We start from the raw sequence: 21,562 nt of genomic DNA, 5'->3' as shown, positions 1-21,562 counted from the left end.
CATAAAATCACTCTTCACTATTGTCATGAATTTCAGCTGCAATGCACAGTGTTTAATTATAACATTAGACCAGTCACAATATAGATACATAGGAGAATATATTTTTGTTGCAGGAAAGCATCATTTCTACCTCTTAACTTTCTGATCAAAGAACCACAAAAACAGAGGCAGTTTGAGTGGGGATTAGCAACCAAATACCAGCCAATTTTGCTATAAAACAGCCATAAATCATGCAAGTGACATAATACTATAATAAACTATAAATTGAGTAGATTTACTTAATACCTTTTAAGCTAAAAAGTATACTACAAAAATGACATGGGCACACATCAGTAGAAAATATTAATCAGTCACAGAAAGAAAAAAGGAAATTTAAAATATACTGACAGATGTAAAGTTGAATAATACTGATTATAAAAGTAGTCCAGACAGGCCACAGGAAGATGTCAGACCTTGAAAAAGAATTGTAGGCAATAACTCACAGATCTCATGAGTGGACCAGCTCATTACTGACAGTGAAAGGTATTAACTAAATCTACTCAATTTAATAAATCAAGTAGTTTATTTTCTTATTCTAGCAAGTTGCACTAGAATCACCCATTACATGATATTAATAGAAATCATGAATCTCAACTGCAATGCACAGCATTTAAATATGGCATTACACTGGTCAGAATATAGATACACAGGAGAACATCCTGTATAATCAGTTTATAGCACATGCAACTAAATGCAGGACAGAATGAAGTAAAACCCAATACTGTCATACAATTTTCTTATTTCCCTTTTTCATTATACTACAAAAGTGCATTTCAACTTTTTATTCAGTACGCTGCCAAAAGCTAATATTTTAGATGATAATCATGAAATGGTCACATAGACATGTTACATATAACTCCAGGTGATCAGACTATTCTTTGAGCAAAACGACTATAAAACTCAAGTCTGTAACACAAAACGAATTAGTATTTAAAAAGTAACAGTGCTCCAAAAATTCTGATGAATTTGATTTTCGTCTTTAATGGTATACTACTTTAACTTTAGCCTTGCAAATATATTTGTCTAAGACAAGAATCTCAAACTTGTTGCCCAAAGATCCACCTAATGCAGACCACGGAGACATTTCATTCAATTGTTTATTTTACAGCTACCCAGGTTATCAAGTCAGGGATCTGGGATTAGCTACATGCACCAAGATCCTGACTAGGATAAAGCCAGTAGTCAACAAGCTCTTGCATAGTACAGGACATGGGTAGCCATGTCATATCAATATGTGAGTTAAACATCAGAGAATGGCTGCAAAGAGCAAATGGTATCAGTATTTACCTAAAAGAGGAAAAGGAGCAGATGATCCCAACTGTCAGAACAGATGCTACCAACTTGCACTTATGGTTTTATTCTTGAAGATTTTTTTTTTATATAAACAGTGAAAGGACACTTTATCTGTCTATCTATTTGCAGGAGCAGAGCAACTCACAGCAGCAATCCACTCAGTATTTTTCATTTTTTATTTATTTGTTATGGGGATCTAGGCTGGGAATACCAGTGAAAGATCCTAGCAAGTTAAAAGAATTTATTATGGGTATTATGATTTCACTTTTTCATAATCACTCAAGAGAAGTAACTACCAAATGAGAGAGAAGGAGGAGGTAGTCTTTGTGTAAAAGCAAAGGCCAGTTAATTGTTGATAATGATCATTGATATGGCTTGTTAGGTGGGATAAAGTGCATATGCATCCAACAGCAACAAGTTGAAATACATTATTGTAGCCATTCTTTCTTTCACTTTCTTCACAAACTAACCATAGAAGGGGTACACAAAGGGTAGCTATGTTTTGTAGGGCAATGCAGGCTGTGAGAGAAAGCACAGAATAATTATAGGGTCATTGCTGAATGATCTTATAACTACCCTGTACTTTCCAATGCTGTTAAGAGGGGGGAAATGTTAGGAGAGAAGCAATGTGTCTGTCAGCATCAAGATGAATTACATTAATGTGGCCATTATGTATTTGCCATTCTTCTTAGTAACACATAGCAATTTAAAAAAGAATGTAGCTTTCTTAACTTTGGGAGCAGGCTATGTGTGAAAGCAAAGGGCAATTGCATGCGCAAAGTTAAGTGATAATTGATATGGGTCATTGTGGGGGGGGCACTGTATGTGTTTGAAGTAGTTTTTCTGCAGCTATCACATTTATGTGACTTCTTCATAGTCAGAGGTGATGTACCCGTCCAGAAGGGGCAAATTCCATGCTAAAAGAGATGAAGCTATTCTAGAGACATAATGAAGATGCAACCCATGTTTTGTCTTTGAAATTATTATTATAAGTTCACAAAATCTACACTGCCAATGTGTTTATTCATTTCACAACAAGCAATTATCTTTTTTTTTTTTTACTTTTTCCTCACGAGTCAAATATCTAACATAAAATCATAAATATATTTTGCTTTTATAATATAGGAACTAAAACACAATTTAATTGACACTGAAAGTGTTTCTATCTTCCTTTCTTGCAGTTAATAAATGGCTCTATGCATGGTCTGCCTGCTGAACAGATATTGTTGTCACACTGTTCTAGCATCACTAGCAGGGTTCTTCCCACATTACAGAGGTTATTTCCCAAAACCACACCAGAAGTCCAAACATATCAAACATCTTACCTTCTGACCTGGTAAGCCAGGCAGTCCTGTTTCCCCACGAATACCCTGTTGTGGAAAAAAAAGGCCTAAATTTAAAATCCAAGACAGAGTGCTGAAGACATCACATACTAAGTAGCAACATGCTCAGTTATTACTTATCAGAATGAAACTAACACAAGGACAAATGAGTTAAATGTAATCTGAACATACATCAACAACAAAAGAGACAGCAATGCCACTGGGGTTATTCAGTCTCCTTACTTCAACCACATGAAAAAGTGGATGTCTTCAATAACCTGCAGTAAACTTTCTCCAGTGGTGCCTGGTCTGCTACTTATGGGATGACACCTCTACAAGCAATCTTCAATACATCTGACATATCTGGTTTTGGACAGACTCTTTTCTTTTTAAATCAGAACTTTATTACACAATATTAGAGAGCCTTACAGATATATTTACTTAGCAGAATCAAAGGTTGCTAATATTTAACCACCCCTAGGAAGTTTAGGTATTTGGTTACATTAGTATTTGTTTACCTACACTATCTGCCTACTTTAAAGGACTGTTTGACATGGGATGTTGGCACTTTTCATTGCACATTTGACTATATTTGACTGCAATGAAGCTGGATGTCATTGTGGTATGATTTTATAGTAATACTTTCATAGTTTCTAAGGCCAGGCAATGTAACTGATGTGACAGAGACCAGTATCTAATACAATCTATTACAATTCATAAACTCATCTAATAATAATTTAAAAATAGCTATACAACAAGAGAGAGTCTGACATAGTCAAGTAATCCATTCCACATTTTTGTAAACCTAAAGGGGAAAGAAAGACCCTTCCTAAGACCTTAATTATTAGGAACAACTAACGCTGGTCAGCCTCTCTTTTTTAATATAAAAAACTCAGGAAGCAAATGCTACACCATAACTAATGATCTGCACTAAACACCTTGCACAAGCCTTCCCACTACTTAAAACAATAATGTATAGAATACAATGAAAGGGACTGAAGTCTCCCCTTACAACCTAAACTACAAACATGAGCAGTGCAATGTGTAATATAACTCTGAACCCTTCCCAAGCAGTTGATAGTAACTTCATAGTACCACAGAAACCTACAAGGGAACAAAGACTTTTTTAGTGTCAGATAAAATGGTTAAAACCAAACAAACAAAGCAATAACACCCTAAGGTTTCCTTATTAAACAGGAAACATTAGATGAAAAATCCAGACTGGCACAAACAGTAGTTTCCAAATCTTCATAACTGTCAACAACTTTGAATGGTTGACCATACAAAAAGAAAGTGTGTGAATGAGGGGTGAAGTGTTACCATTATTATTTTGAGTAGCTGCAGTTTTATTCAAATTTGTCAGAGATTATTAGAATATCGAGCATCAAACTCTTTTAAAACCATTTGAAAGTATACATTTTCATCTGCATTACATATAATAACATCTAATATTTGTTCATAGGTTAGTACTAGGCTAACTGCCTTGCAAGCCTAGCCAATTATTCCTTGTGAGGCTCAAACCCTGCACCTTGTCTTTATAAGGCAAACACTTTAACCACTGGGCCATGCTCCCAACCCTGCAATCTGCAATTCTCTACAGATTTATAAAGATGAAAATTTATATTAAAGAATGTAAGATGAAGGCATTTTTCCTTATTTTGATTATAATTGCATGAGATGAAATCCAGTTCCAAAACCAGATAACAAGGGCAGTGGTCATTCTATAATGCAAAAAAAACTATTAAGAATTAAAAATGAGGGATGGACTTAAATTCCTTAGCCAGGCCTATATAAACAACTGAACTTGAAATGCTTTACTCAAAAAACAAATATAAAGTCACAAAAAAATATTTAGTGTGTATAGTCTGACAAAACTGTGATGCTTTTTTTTTACTGTTCATTGTATATGTAGAGCGTGGTGATTAATCCAGTGTGCATATGGTTGCTTACATATCTAAACTTACCTAGGAAGCTAGACTGGCTTCATAGACAATTCCTTTTTGATATCTGCTTCACTGTAGTTGCATTTAGTATTAATAAGCAGAAACATACAGTTGTTGTTTGTTTTGTACACAAACAGCAGTAACACAGCATTTGTTACAAATTCTAGCCAATATCTTACCTAACTACAGTTCTAATTGGCATTGGTTAGCAGAAACATACCTGCTATCAGTAAAGTGAAGCATACAGTTTGTTTATTTGGTATCTGGTATTTGAAAAGCTGAAACAGTTATTTGTTACCTAACTACAGTTTCCATTGTATTAGTAAGCAGAAACATATAATAAGGAGAAGCATACAGTTTATTTGGTATCTGAAAAGCAGAAACAGTGTTGGTTGCAAACTCTAATCTGCATCTCAACAAACTACAGTTCTAATTGGTTTTGCAAGCAGAAGCATACTTGGTATTTGTAAGCAGAAACATACAATTGTTTATTTGGTATTTGAAAAGCAGAAACACACCATTTGTTACACATTCTAGCCAGTATCTTACCTAACTATGGTGCTACTTTAACCTGTTAGACTTAGTACATTGTTAAATTTGTCTGTAATGATCTGCCTAAGTACTGTTTCCTATTCTTTGTGATTTTTTACTCTTCCCCATCGTCTTCGGTTCTGAAGCAATTTTCAGCTAAAGCTGAAATCAGCCCTGGGAAATCTCAACTTCTAAACACAAGCCTTCCAGTAGAATTAATTATTAGGTGAATGTCATTGAATTTGTTTTTAACAATTTTCTCTTACTTTGTGATCATCTTTGTCAGGTGAGCACAGCTGCATTGAGCTCCATTCGGCTTCTCCCTTGGAGAGCTTTAATGAAGTTGGCCACTCAGTAGGAACATACTCTACTAATCCACCATTCTTACCATAGCTGGGTGGAATTTTTAGTTAAAGCATACTCCCCATTCAATAGTTCTGACTTCCCACTCCCTCCTAGAGAAGCTAACCACAGATTAATTATTATTGAATCTTACCTTACCTTATCTTAAAGCTAAGCTACCTTCTTGCTCAGTCAATCTCTTGCTGTTACTGATAGGTTTCTACAGCTTTAGTTTCTCTTGCTCTAACCCGCTCCATTCGCCCTTCGGGCTCACTCTGCTCTCCTCCCTGCTCCCAAATTTCACCCGCCCACAGTGCTCCTACACTTATAGCCCATATATCCCCACCCCCTCCACAACAGCCTATTACCATCCCTCAGTCAACAGATCCACTCCCATGTCCACACCACACCACACCCTCCACCTCACAACCTCCTCTGTACACCTCACCCACACCATGCAAGACATACTTGGACTACTACTACTAACTCTCACCACTTTAGCTTACACCACATCCATACACCCTAACATACAAACAAACACTACCTACTACATAACACACACCAACACACACACACACACACACACACACACACACACACACACACACACACACACACACAAACAACCTCACACAAATATAGTAAGATGCTCCACACTAGTTAACAACTCCTTACTCTACATACACAAAACAGCAAACGCACCACCTCACAAAAGGCTAACAGTACCCAAAAAACACAGATATAGCCTATGCCATAAAACTCACACTATTTCTCAGAAAATGGCTAATAATCTCAGGGGACATACACCCCAACCCAGGTCCAAGCAACCCAATCCTATCCCACAAGTCAAACCTACTTATTATCAATATAAACACACGTAGCATATCCAAACTACATGACTTTCACGCATTCATATCCCACTACTCCCCAGACATACTAACCATTACAGAGACCAGGCTAAAACCTGCCACACAAAACAAAGAAATTCTTCTCCCAGGCTATAACATCCTAAGGCAAGACAGAGGTACCAAAAGGGGAAGTGGAGTTGGATCTTATTTAAAAATACACTCAACCTCCAACCACTAAAAACCCCACTTCCCAAATTCCAGAATTCAGAGACATTAGGCTCCGTTATGTCCCTTAAAAACAAAAAGAGAATCAACATCCTCTGTAGTTACATTCATCCAGGAAATAACTCACCTATAATAGAAGGGATAGTACAATGGGCCGCAATCCACCTACCCCAAGAAACCATCCTGCTATCAACATCCTCTGTAGTGACATTCCTCCAGGAAATAACTCACGTATAATAGAAGAGATACTACAATGGGCCACAATCAACCTACCCCAAGAAACCATCCTGCTATCAACATCCTCTGTAGTTACATTCCTCCAGGAAATAACTCACCTATAATAGAAGAGATACTACAATGGGCCACAATCAACCTACCCCAAGAAACCATCCTGCTATCAACATCCTCTGTAGTTACATTCCTCCAGGAAATAACTCACCTATAATAGAAGAGATACTACAATGGGCCACAATCAACCTACCCCAAGAAACCATCCTGCTATCAACATCCTCTGTAGTTACATTCCTCCAGGAAATAACTCACCTATAATAGAAGAGATACTACAATGGGCCACAATCAACCTACCCCAAGAAACCATCCTGCTATCAACATCCTCTGTAGTTACATTCCTCCAGGAAATAACTCACCTATAATAGAAGAGATACTACAATGGGCCACAATCAACCTACCCCAAGAAACCATCCTGCTATCAACATCCTCTGTAGTTACATTCCTCCAGGAAATAACTCACCTATAATAGAAGAGATACTACAATGGGCCACAATCAACCTACCCCAAGAAACCATCCTGCTATCAACATCCTCTGTAGTTACATTCCTCCAGGAAATAACTCACCTATAATAGAAGAGATACTACAATGGGCCACAATCAACCTACCCCAAGAAACCATCCTGCTATCAACATCCTCTGTAGTTACATTCATCCAGGAAATTACTCACCTATAATAGAAGGGATTCTACAATGGGCCACAATCAACCTACCCCAAGAAACCATCCTGCTATCAACATCCTCTGTAGTTACATTCATCCAGGAAATAACTCACCTATAATAGAAGGGATACTACAATGGGCCACAACCAACCTACCCCAAGAAACCATCCTGCTATCAACATCCTCTGTAGTTATATTCCTCGAGGAAATAACTCACCTGTAATAGAAGAGATACTACAATAGGCCGCAATCAACCTACCCCAAGAAACCATCCTGCTATCAACATCCTCTGTAGTTATATTCCTCCAGGAAATAACTCACCTATAATAGAAGGGATACTACAATGGGCCGCAATCAACCTACCCCAAGAAACCATCCTGATATCAACATCCTCTGTAGTTACATTCCTCCAGGAAATAACTCACCTGTAATAGAAGAGACACTACAATAGGCCACAATCAACCTACCCCAAGAAACCATCCTGCTATCAACATCCTCTATAGTTATATTTATCCAGGAAATAACTCACCTATAATAGAAGGGATTCTACAATGGGCCACAATCAACCTACCCCAAGAAACCATCCTGCTATCAACATCCTCTGTAGTTATATTCCTCCAGGAAATAACTCACCTGTAATAGAAGAGATACTACAATGGGCCACAATCAACCTACCCCAAGAAACCATCCTGCTATCAACATCCTCTGTAGTTACATTCCCCAGGAAATAACTCACTTATAATAGAAGAGATACTACAATGGGCTGCAATCAACCTACCCCAAGAAACCATCCTGCTATCAACATCCTCTGTAGTTATATTCCTCCAGGAAATAACTCACCTATAATAGAAGAGATACTACAATGGGCCACAATCAACCTACCCCAAGAAACCATCCTGCTATCAACATCCTCTGTAGTTATATTCCTCCAGGAAATAACTCACCTATAATAGAAGAGATACTACAATGGGCCACAATCAACCTACCCCAAGAAACCATCCTGCTATCAACATCCTCTGTAGTTACATTCCTCCAGGAAATAACTCACCTATAATAGAAGAGATACTACAATGGGCCACAATCAACCTACCCCAAGAAACCATCCTGCTATCAACATCCTCTGTAGTTATATTCATCCAGGAAATAACTCACCTATAATAGAAGGGATACTACAATGGGCCACAATCAACCTACCCCAAGAAACCATCCTGCTATCAACATCCTCTGTAGTTATATTCCTCCAGGAAATAACTCACCTATAATAGAAGAGATACTACAATGGGCCACAATCAACCTACCCCAAGAAACCATCCTGCTATCAACATCCTCTGTAGTTATATTCCTCCAGGAAATAACTCACCTATAATAGAAGAGATACTACAATGGGCCACAATCAACCTACCCCAAGAAACCATCCTGCTATCAACATCCTCTGTAGTTATATTCCTCCAGGAAATAACTCACCTATAATAGAAGAGATACTACAATGGGCCACAATCAACCTACCCTAAGAAACCATCCTGCTATCAACATCCTCTGTAGTTATATTCCTCCAGGAAATAACTCACCTATAATAGAAGAGATACTACAATGGGCCACAATCAACCTACCCCAAGAAACCATCCTGCTATCAACATCCTCTGTAGTTATATTCATCCAGGAAATAACTCACCTATTATAGAAGAGATACTACAATGGGCCACAATCAACCTACCCCAAGAAACCATCCTGCTATCAACATCCTCTGTAGTTATATTCCTCCAGGAAATAACTCACCTATAATAGAAGAGATACTACAATGGGCCACAATCAACCTACCCCAAGAAACCATCCTGCTATCAACATCCTCTGTAGTTATATTCCTCCAGGAAATAACTCACCTATAATAGAAGAGATACTACAATGGGCCACAATCAACCTACCCCAAGAAACCATCCTGCTATCAACATCCTCTGTAGTTATATTCCTCCAGGAAATAACTCACCTATAATAGAAGGGATACTACAATGGGCCACAATCAACCTACCCCAAGAAACCATCCTGCTATCAACATCCTCTGTAGTTATATTCCTCCAGGAAATAACTCACCTATAATAGAAGAGATACTACAATGGGCCACAATCAACCTACCCCAAGAAACCATCCTGCTATCAACATCCTCTGTAGTTATATTCCTCCAGGAAATAACTCACCTATAATAGAAGAGATACTACAATGGGCCACAATCAACCTACCCCAAGAAACCATCCTGCTATCAACATCCTCTGTAGTTATATTCCTCCAGGAAATAACTCACCTATAATAGAAGAGATACTACAATGGGCCACAATCAACCTACCCCAAGAAACCATCCTGCTATCAACATCCTCTGTAGTTATATTCCTCCAGGAAATAACTCACCTATAATAGAAGAGATACTACAATGGGCCACAATCAACCTACCCCAAGAAACCATCCTGCTATCAACATCCTCTGTAGTTATATTCCTCCAGGAAATAACTCACCTATAATAGAAGAGATACTACAATGGGCCACAATCAACCTACCCCAAGAAACCATCCTGCTATCAACATCCTCTGTAGTTATATTCATCCAGGAAATAACTCACCTATAATAGAAGAGATACTACAATGGGCCACAATCAACCTACCCCAAGAAACCATCCTGCTATCAACATCCTCTGTAGTTATATTCCTCCAGGAAATAACTCACCTATAATAGAAGAGATACTACAATGGGCCACAATCAACCTACCCCAAGAAACCATCCTGCTATCAACATCCTCTGTAGTTATATTCCTCCAGGAAATAACTCACCTATAATAGAAGGGATACTACAATGGGCCACAATCAACCTACCCCAAGAAACCATCCTGCTATCAACATCCTCTGTAGTTATATTCCTCCAGGAAATAACTCACCTATAATAGAAGAGATACTACAATGGGCCACAATCAACCTACCCCAAGAAACCATCCTGCTATCAACATCCTCTGTAGTTATATTCCTCCAGGAAATAACTCACCTATAATAGAAGAGATACTACAATGGGCCACAATCAACCTACCCCAAGAAACCATCCTGCTATCAACATCCTCTGTAGTTATATTCCTCCAGGAAATAACTCACCTATAATAGAAGAGATACTACAATGGGCCACAATCAACCTACCCCAAGAAACCATCCTGCTATCAACATCCTCTGTAGTTATATTCCTCCAGGAAATAACTCACCTATAATAGAAGGGATACTACAATGGGCCACAATCAACCTACCCCAAGAAACCATCCTGCTATCAACATCCTCTGTAGTTATATTCATCCAGGAAATAACTCACCTATAATAGAAGAGATACTACAATGGGCCACAATCAACCTACCCCAAGAAACCATCCTGCTATCAACATCCTCTGTAGTTATATTCCTCCAGGAAATAACTCACCTATAATAGAAGAGATACTACAATGGGCCACAATCAACCTACCCCAAGAAACCATCCTGCTATCAACATCCTCTGTAGTTATATTCCTCCAGGAAATAACTCACCTATAATAGAAGAGATACTACAATGGGCCACAATCAACCTACCCCAAGAAACCATCCTGCTATCAACATCCTCTGTAGTTATATTCCTCCAGGAAATAACTCACCTATAATAGAAGAGATACTACAATGGGCCAATCAACCTACCCCAAGAAACCATCCTGCTATCAACATCCTCTGTAGTTATATTCCTCCAGGAAATAACTCACCTATAATAGAAGAGATACTACAATGGGCCACAATCAACCTACCCCAAGAAACCATCCTGCTATCAACATCCTCTGTAGTTATATTCCTCCAGGAAATAACTCACCTATAATAGAAGGGATACTACAATGGGCCACAATCAACCTACCCCAAGAAACCATCCTGCTATCAACATCCTCTGTAGTTATATTCCTCCAGGAAATAACTCACCTATAATAGAAGAGATACTACAATGGGCCACAATCAACCTACCCCAAGAAACCATCCTGCTATCAACATCCTCTGTAGTTATATTCCTCCAGGAAATAACTCACCTATAATAGAAGAGATACTACAATGGGCCACAATCAACCTACCCCAAGAAACCATCCTGATATCAACATCCTCTGTAGTTATATTCCTCCAGGAAATAACTCACCTATAATAGAAGAGATACTACAATGGGCCACAATCAACCTACCCCAAGAAACCATCCTGCTATCAACATCCTCTGTAGTTATATTCCTCCAGGAAATAACTCACCTATAATAGAAGAGATACTACAATGGGCCACAATCAACCTACCCCAAGAAACCATCCTGATATCAACATCCTCTGTAGTTATATTCCTCCAGGAAATAACTCACCTATAATAGAAGAGATACTACAATGGGCCACAATCAACCTACCCCAAGAAACCATCCTGCTATCAACATCCTCTGTAGTTATATTCCTCCAGGAAATAACTCACCTATAATAGAAGGGATACTACAATGGGCCACAATCAACCTACCCCAAGAAACCATCCTGCTATCAACATCCTCTGTAGTTATATTCCTCCAGGAAATAACTCACCTATAATAGAAGAGATACTACAATGGGCCACAATCAACCTACCCCAAGAAACCATCCTGCTATCAACATCCTCTGTAGTTATATTCCTCCAGGAAATAACTCACCTATAATAGAAGGGATACTACAATGGGCCACAATCAACCTACCCCAAGAAACCATCCTGCTATCAACATCCTCTGTAGTTATATTCCTCCAGGAAATAACTCACCTATAATAGAAGAGATACTACAATGGGCCACAATCAACCTACCCCAAGAAACCATCCTGCTATCAACATCCTCTGTAGTTATATTCCTCCAGGAAATAACTCACCTATAATAGAAGAGATACTACAATGGGCCACAATCAACCTACCCCAAGAAACCATCCTGCTATCAACATCCTCTGTAGTTATATTCCTCCAGGAAATAACTCACCTATAATAGAAGAGATACTACAATGGGCCACAATCAACCTACCCCAAGAAACCATCCTGATATCAACATCCTCTGTAGTTATATTCCTCCAGGAAATAACTCACCTATAATAGAAGAGATACTACAATGGGCCACAATCAACCTACCCCAAGAAACCATCCTGCTATCAACATCCTCTGTAGTTATATTCATCCAGGAAATAACTCACCTATAATAGAAGAGATACTACAATGGGCCACAATCAACCTACCCCAAGAAACCATCCTGATATCAACATCCTCTGTAGTTATATTCCTCCAGGAAATAACTCACCTATAATAGAAGAGATACTACAATGGGCCACAATCAACCTACCCCAAGAAACCATCCTGCTATCAACATCCTCTGTAGTTATATTCCTCCAGGAAATAACTCACCTATAATAGAAGAGATACTACAATGGGCCACAATCAACCAACCCCAAGAAACCATCCTGCTATCAACATCCTCTGTAGTTATATTCCTCCAGGAAATAGCTCACCTATAATAGAAGAGATACTACAATGGGCCACACTCAACCTACCCCAAGAAACCATCCTGATATCAACATCCTCTGTAGTTATATTCCTCCAGGAAATAACTCACCTATAATAGAAGAGATACTACAATGGGCCACAATCAACCTACCCCAAGAAACCATCCTGCTATCAACATCCTCTGTAGTTATATTCATCCAGGAAATAACTCACCTATAATAGAAGAGATACTACAATGGGCCACAATCAACCTACCCCAAGAAACCATCCTGATATCAACATCCTCTGTAGTTATATTCCTCCAGGAAATAACTCACCTATAATAGAAGAGATACTACAATGGGCCACACTCAACCTACCCCAAGAAACCATCCTGCTATCAACATCCTCTGTAGTTACATTCCTCCAGGAAATAGCTCACCTATAATAGAAGGGATACTACAATGGGCCACAATCAACCTACCCCAAGAAACCATCCTGCTATCAACATCCTCTGTAGTTATATTCCTCCAGGAAATAACTCCCGTATAAAAGAAGGGATTCTACAATGGGCCACAATCAACCCACCCCAAGAAACCATCCTGATATGAACATCCTCTGTAGTTATATTCCCCAGGAAATAACTCACCTATAATAGAAGAGATAGTACAATGGGCCACAATCAGCCTACCCCAAGAAACCATCCTGATATCAACATCCTCTGTAGTTATATTCCTCCAGGAAATAACTCATGTATAATAGAAGGGATACTACAATGGGCCACAATCAACCTACCCCAAGAAACCATCCTGCTATCAACATCCTCTGTAGATATATTCCTCCAGGAAATAACTCCCCTATAATAGAAGGGATAGTACAATGGGCCACAATCAACCTACCCCAAGGAACCATCCTGCTATCAACATCCTCTGTAGTTATATTCCTCCAGGAAATAACTCACCTATAATAGAAGAGATACTACAATGGGCCACAATCAACCTACCCCAAGAAACCATCCTGCTATCAACATCCTCTGTAGTTATAGTCCTCCAGGAAATAAGTCACCTATAATAGAAGAGACACTACAATGGGCCACAATCAACCTACCCCAAGAAACCATCCTGCTATCAGCATCCTCTGTAGTTATAGTCCTCCAGGAAATAACTCACCTATAATAGAAGAGATACTACAATGGGCCGCAATCAACCTACCCCGAGAAACCACCCTGCTATCATCATCCTCTGTAGTTATATTCCTCCAGGAAATAACTCACCTATAATAGAAGGGATACTACAATGGGTCGCAATCAACCTACCCCAAGATACCATCCTGCTATCAACATCCTCTGTAGTTATATTCCTCCAGGAAATAACTCCCCTATAATAGAAGAGACACTACAATGGGCCACAATCAACCTACACCAAGAAACCATCCTGGTAGGTGGCCTAAACTTAGACTGGCTAGCCTGCAACTCCAACAACCCCTAAAACCATATTAACTTATTTGGAGTCTTACAACTAATCCAAGAACCCACCAGAGTAGACAAAATATCCAATAGAACCTCCATTCTAGATTGGATACTAGTTAATATCCCCACAGAAAATGATCATGTGGGCTGCTTACCTGATGCACTGAATGACCACTGCCCCACATTCCTCCTTTGTAAACAGGCAAAAATACCCAAACCCATGCTATTCAAGGAGACTAGGGACGAGCACAAAGTCAGTCCACAAACTCTTAACAGTATGCTCCAGCAACAGGACTGGAATCCACTAAAAACTCTACCTTTAGACCAGGCAGTTGATTTTTTTAATACTACTTTTATGAATGTACTAAATATGCTAGCTCCCATCAGGAAACTCAGGACTAAAGTTAACTATGCCCCATGGCTAAATAGGACAACAGAAGCCTTAATAAAAGCCAGGGACAATGCCTGGAAAAACTGGAAAAAGAATGACATTATCCAAGACAGACAGAAATATCAAGAACTACGAAATAAGGTGAAAACCCAAACAATAGTATATAAAAAGAACTACTTCTTAGACATCCAAAACAAGCACTCTAGAAACCCCCAAATGTTCTGGCAGGCCATCAATACCCTTCTAAAACCAGACAAAACCACCACCCCATCTCTCAACAACAATTCTGATAATGATAGCATAGTTTCAGAATTCAACCATCACGTCACTGAATCTATCCTCGCACTATCTATCCAACTATCCAACAAGAACACTAAAACCACCCCAACTGTATAACAAACTAACATACCTACCCTCACACTCTCATCTGTATCAAACTCTTTGGTTAAAAAGCTACTTTCTAAACTAAACCCCACCATACTCACAACAGATGGTTTACCCACAATTTTTCTAAAATTAGCTGCAGAATCACTAGCCTATCCTGTCTCAATTCTTATACACCACTCTATACAAGAAACCTACGTACCCCATCTATGGAAAGTGTCACATATAATTCCCCTTCCCAAAGGTGGAAACTCCTATGAACTATCAAACTACCGGCCAATTTCTATCTTGTCTCCCCTTTCCAAGCTTCTGGAGAAATGTATTCACACCCAGGTAATGCACTTCTTATCCTCACAAAACCTCCTCTCTCCCACACAGCATGGTTTCCGCCCAAACCATAGCACAACCACTGCTCTACTCTCCTTTACCAATCAGATTAGCCATCTAAGAAACAACAACAAATTAGTCTCAGCCATATTCCTAGATCTATCAAAAGCATTTGATATGGTCTCCCATAACCTACTCTTAGACACTCTGTCAACCTTATCCTTCGCCCCCTCTACTACTTCATGGTTTAGAAGCTATCTCTCTGACAGAAAACAATCAGTTAAATGGCAAAGTACACTATCACCTCTATTACCAACTATTATAGGTGTCCCACAAGGATCAATACTGGGTCCTCTACTATTCACCATTTACACAAAAACTACATACTTCCACCCTGCATGCATCACTTATAGGTTTATAGGTTCATAGGTAGGTACTAGGCTATTGGCCCTAGGGCCTATACAAGCCTAGCCAAAAAGGTACCCTGGCTTTTGCCACCCAAGAAAATTATGTTCCTGTGCCCCTGTCAAGCAGAACCACAGAAGTGATCCCCGGGGTGAATTTCTTATTACCCATCCAATCATCAAGATTTTTCTTGAAGAGTGCTAATGAGGAGCTCTGTTTGACACAGACAGGTAGTCTGTTCCAGAGTATGGGAAGTCTCTGGGACAGGAATCTATCCCTCTAGCATGTTCTGTTTATTGTGGTGACAAGGTTTAGGTCCCTAGAACATGAAGCTCAGAGGGATTGGGATTTCTTTAAGTGAAGCATGTCCAACAGCTCTGGGTTTGACATAGCTTTGTATGTTAGGCAGAGATCGCCTCTGAGTAGGTGATATGCGACGGAGTAAAGCCGGAGTTTTTTGAGTCAGTCTCCGTAGGGCATCTGTTTGAGGCCAGTAATCCTCTTTGTGAAGTATTTCTGCGGCCTTTCCAGTTGTTGTAGATGTCTTGTGAGGTACATACCAAAAGGGGTGTTGTACTCTATAATGGGTCTAATGAGTGATGAGTAGAGGGGAACAATAAACTATTTTTTTCAGGATGAGAAACGTTTTGTGATGAGGTGTGCCATGTAGAAGGATTTCCTGACCACTGTGGCGATGTGATTATCAAAGCAGAGACTACTGTCCACCTGTGTCCCAAGGTCTCATCACACTTTCAGTGTTAAGTAGACTACCGCCTATGTGGTAGTTCATGAGTACAGAGTTTTTACCAAAGGGGATGACAAAGCACTTTTTGGCATTGAGCTTGAGACCATGGCTTTGACACCAGGCATCTGTCTCAGTGAGGCCCTTTTGTAGGATGTCCACAGTATGCAGACAAATCCACTCTAATCTGCTCAGCCCCATCCATAACCACTCTTCAAAAGCTTACCCAAGAATCCTTCTGCTCCGTGGAACAATGGATTACCGATATTCAACTCATTCTAAACCCCAACAATACCAAATTACTCCTTTTTACCCCCAATAAATCCACATCTCCTACCTTCACTATCACCTCCAAAAATGGGACCACAATCTCCCCCTCCCCTCACACTAAGCTGCTCGGAGTTGAAATAGATAACAATCTAAACTTTGATGTCCATATCTCACAAACCATCACAAAGGTACATAAGAAACTAGGAACCCTGTACAAACACAAAAAGCTCCTATCAGACCAAGCTATAATCTCCTTAGCCCAAACCCACCTCTTGTCTACCCTAATGTATGCATCACCCATCCTAATTCATATCAGGAAAACAGACCTAAACAAACTAGAGTCATGTTACAATAAAATTGCAAAATTCGCTAACAACTCCACTTTTAGAAGTCATCATTGTCTTGCCCTGAAGCAGCTACAGTGATTAGAACTCCCTCACCTAATTAGCTATCACCAATTAGTCCTCACCTTCAACATAAGGAACCCTCCTTCAACATAATAAGGAACCCTCAGAAAACCCTAGCCCTAAACCAACTTCTAAACAAATATTCTGCAAATTGCCCTCTATACTCATCCAACAAAACCCTGCTCTGCATAACCAAAGCCAATAACACTGCAGGGAAAAGTCCGTTCTCCCACACCACTGCTAGGGAATGGAATAACCTCTCCCAAAGTATCTCCTCTTCACCATCCATCTCACTTTTCAAGACATCACTAAAGTCACACCTCTTGCAATCATGGCTCTGTCCCTGTATCACATAAAATCATTTCTGCTCTCCTCCTAACTTGCCACACCATCTCCTCACTGCTTACCTCATCTATTCTGTACTACTCAAATACTCCCTATCAGGAACTGCTATCCTACAAACTATTTCTCACGCTATCACATATCTCCCGAATAGCATTATTTTCCAGATTCCATTCCTTCATTTTTATGCTTTGTACTACCAATAGGGAATTCATAATTTTTCTATCTATATACCAAGCTTGCTCAAATCAAACTAAGGTACAAAAAATCTCCTTGATTGTATATATGCCACTGTATAGAAATTTTCTGTCATTTGTGGATTATGTGTTGTCATATAAAGACATGGAGCTCTGACTGTATATATGCCTCTGTACAGAATTTTTTTTGTCATTTGTTATATTTGTACTGTTATGTTATGGAGCTTTTCTCCCTGGGCCTCTCCTGTAAATGGACCTTGTTCCAGTCGGACTTTCCCGGTAAACAAATGTAAAATAAATAAAATAAAATAAACATTGGTAAAACAAAATTTGAAGGTGCAAATTATTGTTGACTGATATCAAATGAATCCAAGCTATCAACATTTTTAACACTATGATAGGATAATAACCTTTTAAGGTTCTTACCCAAAATCCAACTAACCTTAATATGTCTGTACTTAGAACTTTTATTCTTACTACCTCTCTTGAACAGTGACAATTCTTTCACCTTTTCCAGTCTTGGCAAACATACCCATTATAAACAGGTTTATTACAAAGTTAGCAAAAATAGATTTATTATAAAGGTAACAGAGCAAATCTAAAATTACAGATATTAAATTAATAATAAATTCATCGGGATTTTAATGTTATTAATTTCATAATGAACCCCTTCACTAGAAAGAACAACATGATCCAGGTGGCAAGATAATTTAAAAAATCACAACCAATTATGGGGCCGATTTTCTGTGCAAATATGTAATGTAGTATTTCTAGAATGTCAGATAAATGAAGCTGAGGTTATTAAAAGAAAGACAACGGAGGGTGCAGAATTTCAATTACTGCATAAATGAAAAAAAATCACAACTTCTAGAAGCTTTATTAGCAAGTTTAAGTACATATTTTCACTTTGACTACTTTTTTAAACCATCCGACACACAACCTTAAACTTTATACAATTTATAACAGGTTTAAAAAAAGTATTATATATATATATATATATATATATATATATATATATATACACACACACACACATATATATATATATATATATATATATATACATACAGAGAGAGAGAGAGCGACAGAGATAGTTACATAGACAAGTAACTGCCCATTCCATCAATTTTTCAGACTTGGATATCTAAATGGACATTAAATAATGGAATCTAGTATAAAATTATTCCCACCTATGAAATTATAATTATTATAATCTGCCTTAATAAAGTGAATACAGTCTTTGGTATTACTATAATTAGCCTAATTTTAATGACAAGATTTACCAAGGAGAAGGATATTTTTCTTGTTAAATTCCAAAATAAAGAAATACCATTGCCAGCATTATCCAATGGATGAAGAACAAATACATTATTAACTAAATTATCAGAATTACAAATAATAATAGCAACAATAATAATACACTGTATAGGTTTAGAGGTTTGTTTTGTTAAGCTTACAACTTACTAGCCATTAAGAGTGCTGTAAACCCATACTGATACAGTTTTACACACACACACACACACACACACACACACACACACACATACACACACACACACACACACACACACTTACATACACATTATATTTGATGGAAGTTAATGAATGACATCCATGGGTTAGTCACCTGATGTATAAATATTGCCCCTAAGTGATGGGACTGTTTATGCGATCCCCCAACAAGTTCAAAATAGTAAAAGAGGGTTCACTCTATGTTAAACTATATGAAGTCTTGTGGAAGCATACTGCATAATATCTATCACTTTTGTTTATTATTGATACACACTTTATGTCCATACTCTAATCTCAGTTCCTCTAGAAGTACATTCCAGACAACAAACTTTCAAACAGATCTGAATCAGGCATTGCCTTATACACCGAACAGAGGATACCTCTAATTGTCAAAATACAATGACATTGCCAGAAACCATTTTGAACAGTTCTGGTTTTCCATTCCTATGACTTTTCTAATAAGGAACCATTTTAACTTTTTAAGTTATTTTAGGTGGCTTATTCAATAGTGGGTCAGATCAGTGAAAAGCAAAATGGTACAATAACCTCCCTTGAGTGACTAGACATGACATTTAGAAACAGATGTATAATCTTTAATAGAGATTTTAAACTGATTACCATTCACAGATTCACAGAGCTTATAAGGCAAAACTATCTGTAGAAAATGATCACATTGACTATGTCCGTCCTAAGAAGGCACCTCATTTCTTCAAGAGGACAACAAGTAAGGTCTGGGATGAATTTATGGACATTCATTGAATCATAAAGCTTTGCCTTAATGAGTCCGCTCTGTTGTTAGCATACAGGGATAAAGCCCTTATTATGACCCAGGTGACCTGAGTGCGATTATTGGCTCAGGTACCTTGTGCAGCTGGCATGAGGAAGAAAAGAAAGAAGAGGAAAGAAAAGGCTTATTCTTGCTTACTTCACTTCTCCTTGGGGTAGGGGGAGGAGCAGATGAAGTATTCATTCTCACAGATTCTCAATGGTAGAATCCCTGGTGGAGCCTAGCTTTTTCTTTTTGTCTTTTTGTCTTTTCCCGGTTAGGGATTGCCACAGCGGAACTCTGGTCTGCTAATGATTGGCAGCAGATTTTTTTTATGGTACCGAGTTGCCAGCCCGACGCCCAACCTTCAACGAAGGCATGCCCATTCATGCATGTCTTTCGAATGCCACTCGACCGCGGGGAAGACATGCAGACTCCACACAGAAGGCACTCCAGCCGAGAATTGAACAGGAGAACCTCTTGCTGTGAGGCAACAATGCTACCGTTGTACCACCGTGGCTTATAGGCTTGTGCATAAGGGAAGGGGGCAGAGCTAACTGATCATGTGACATGAAGATGTGGTGCGCATTACAAAGTCCAACTGATAGCCAGCCTCTTGGATGCAAGTGAGCATGTGCAGGTGTTAGGGCTAAACAACAACAACAACAAAAAACAACCATTCCAATGGCTGTTTCAGTGATAGGCCCTCTCCATCAGCTCTCACTCTGAGGATGGGGAAGGAACAGGCCAGATAACTGCGACATAGAGAGAGAAAGAAGGTCCAATGCTCAGCAGTCAGCAGGGAAAATATTTCCTTAAAGGAAGCAAGGGGTTTATATTTAAATATGTTTTATATGTAATAGATAAATAAAGTCAAATAAGACTGAAAAGCAATCCACTAAAAAGCTGAAACATGCCAAATAAACTTCATTATAAGTGATTTCATCTTATTAATACCACAGACTTGATTGGACAGAAAATACTAACTTTCAACACTTTGACAAAAAATGATTAAACACAACCAATGAGAAAATAATATTAATTAACATATTCAATTACTCATAAAACACATTAAAAACAATCAATACTTCAGCTTTTTACTTTCTAGCATACATTCTTAAAAAATTAAAGTGTCATTTAACCCAGGAACCTAGAGGCATCTAGAATTAACTGCTGTATGAATTCTTTATCTTCCAGTTCTTTTTCTACATTACTACCTCTTCCTGACATTTTTACACAAGCAAGATAAAAATTAAACATTTTTTGTAATTTAGACATATCTCTGAATGTTTATACAATGCATTATTTTCACTAATACTTCTGACAGCATTAATCTGTGCATACATTGTATTTTTTTAGCATTCTG

General features: G+C 38.4%; 1 protein-coding gene across 4 annotated transcripts in view; it reads right to left on the bottom strand.

Moving 5' to 3' along the window:
• COL18A1 (collagen type XVIII alpha 1 chain) overlaps window positions 1–21,562 on the bottom strand; it is a 1,701,455-nt gene that overhangs the window by 276,946 nt on the left and 1,402,947 nt on the right. For all 4 annotated transcript variants that reach the window (XM_044075903.1, XM_044075900.1, XM_044075901.1 and 1 more), the window contains one exon: window positions 2,658–2,702. In XM_044075903.1, coding sequence (XP_043931838.1) covers window positions 2,658–2,702 — 45 coding nt within the window. The remainder of the gene's footprint in view (window positions 1–2,657; window positions 2,703–21,562) is intronic.

Source organism: Protopterus annectens, chromosome 6.part1 (genome assembly GCF_019279795.1).
Source record: "Protopterus annectens isolate FY-2018-M chromosome 6.part1, PAN1.0, whole genome shotgun sequence".
Classification (NCBI taxonomy): domain Eukaryota; kingdom Metazoa; phylum Chordata; order Ceratodontiformes; family Protopteridae; genus Protopterus; species Protopterus annectens.
The sequence above is the reverse complement of the archived record's forward strand: the minus strand, read 5'-3'. Positions and strand labels throughout refer to the sequence as shown.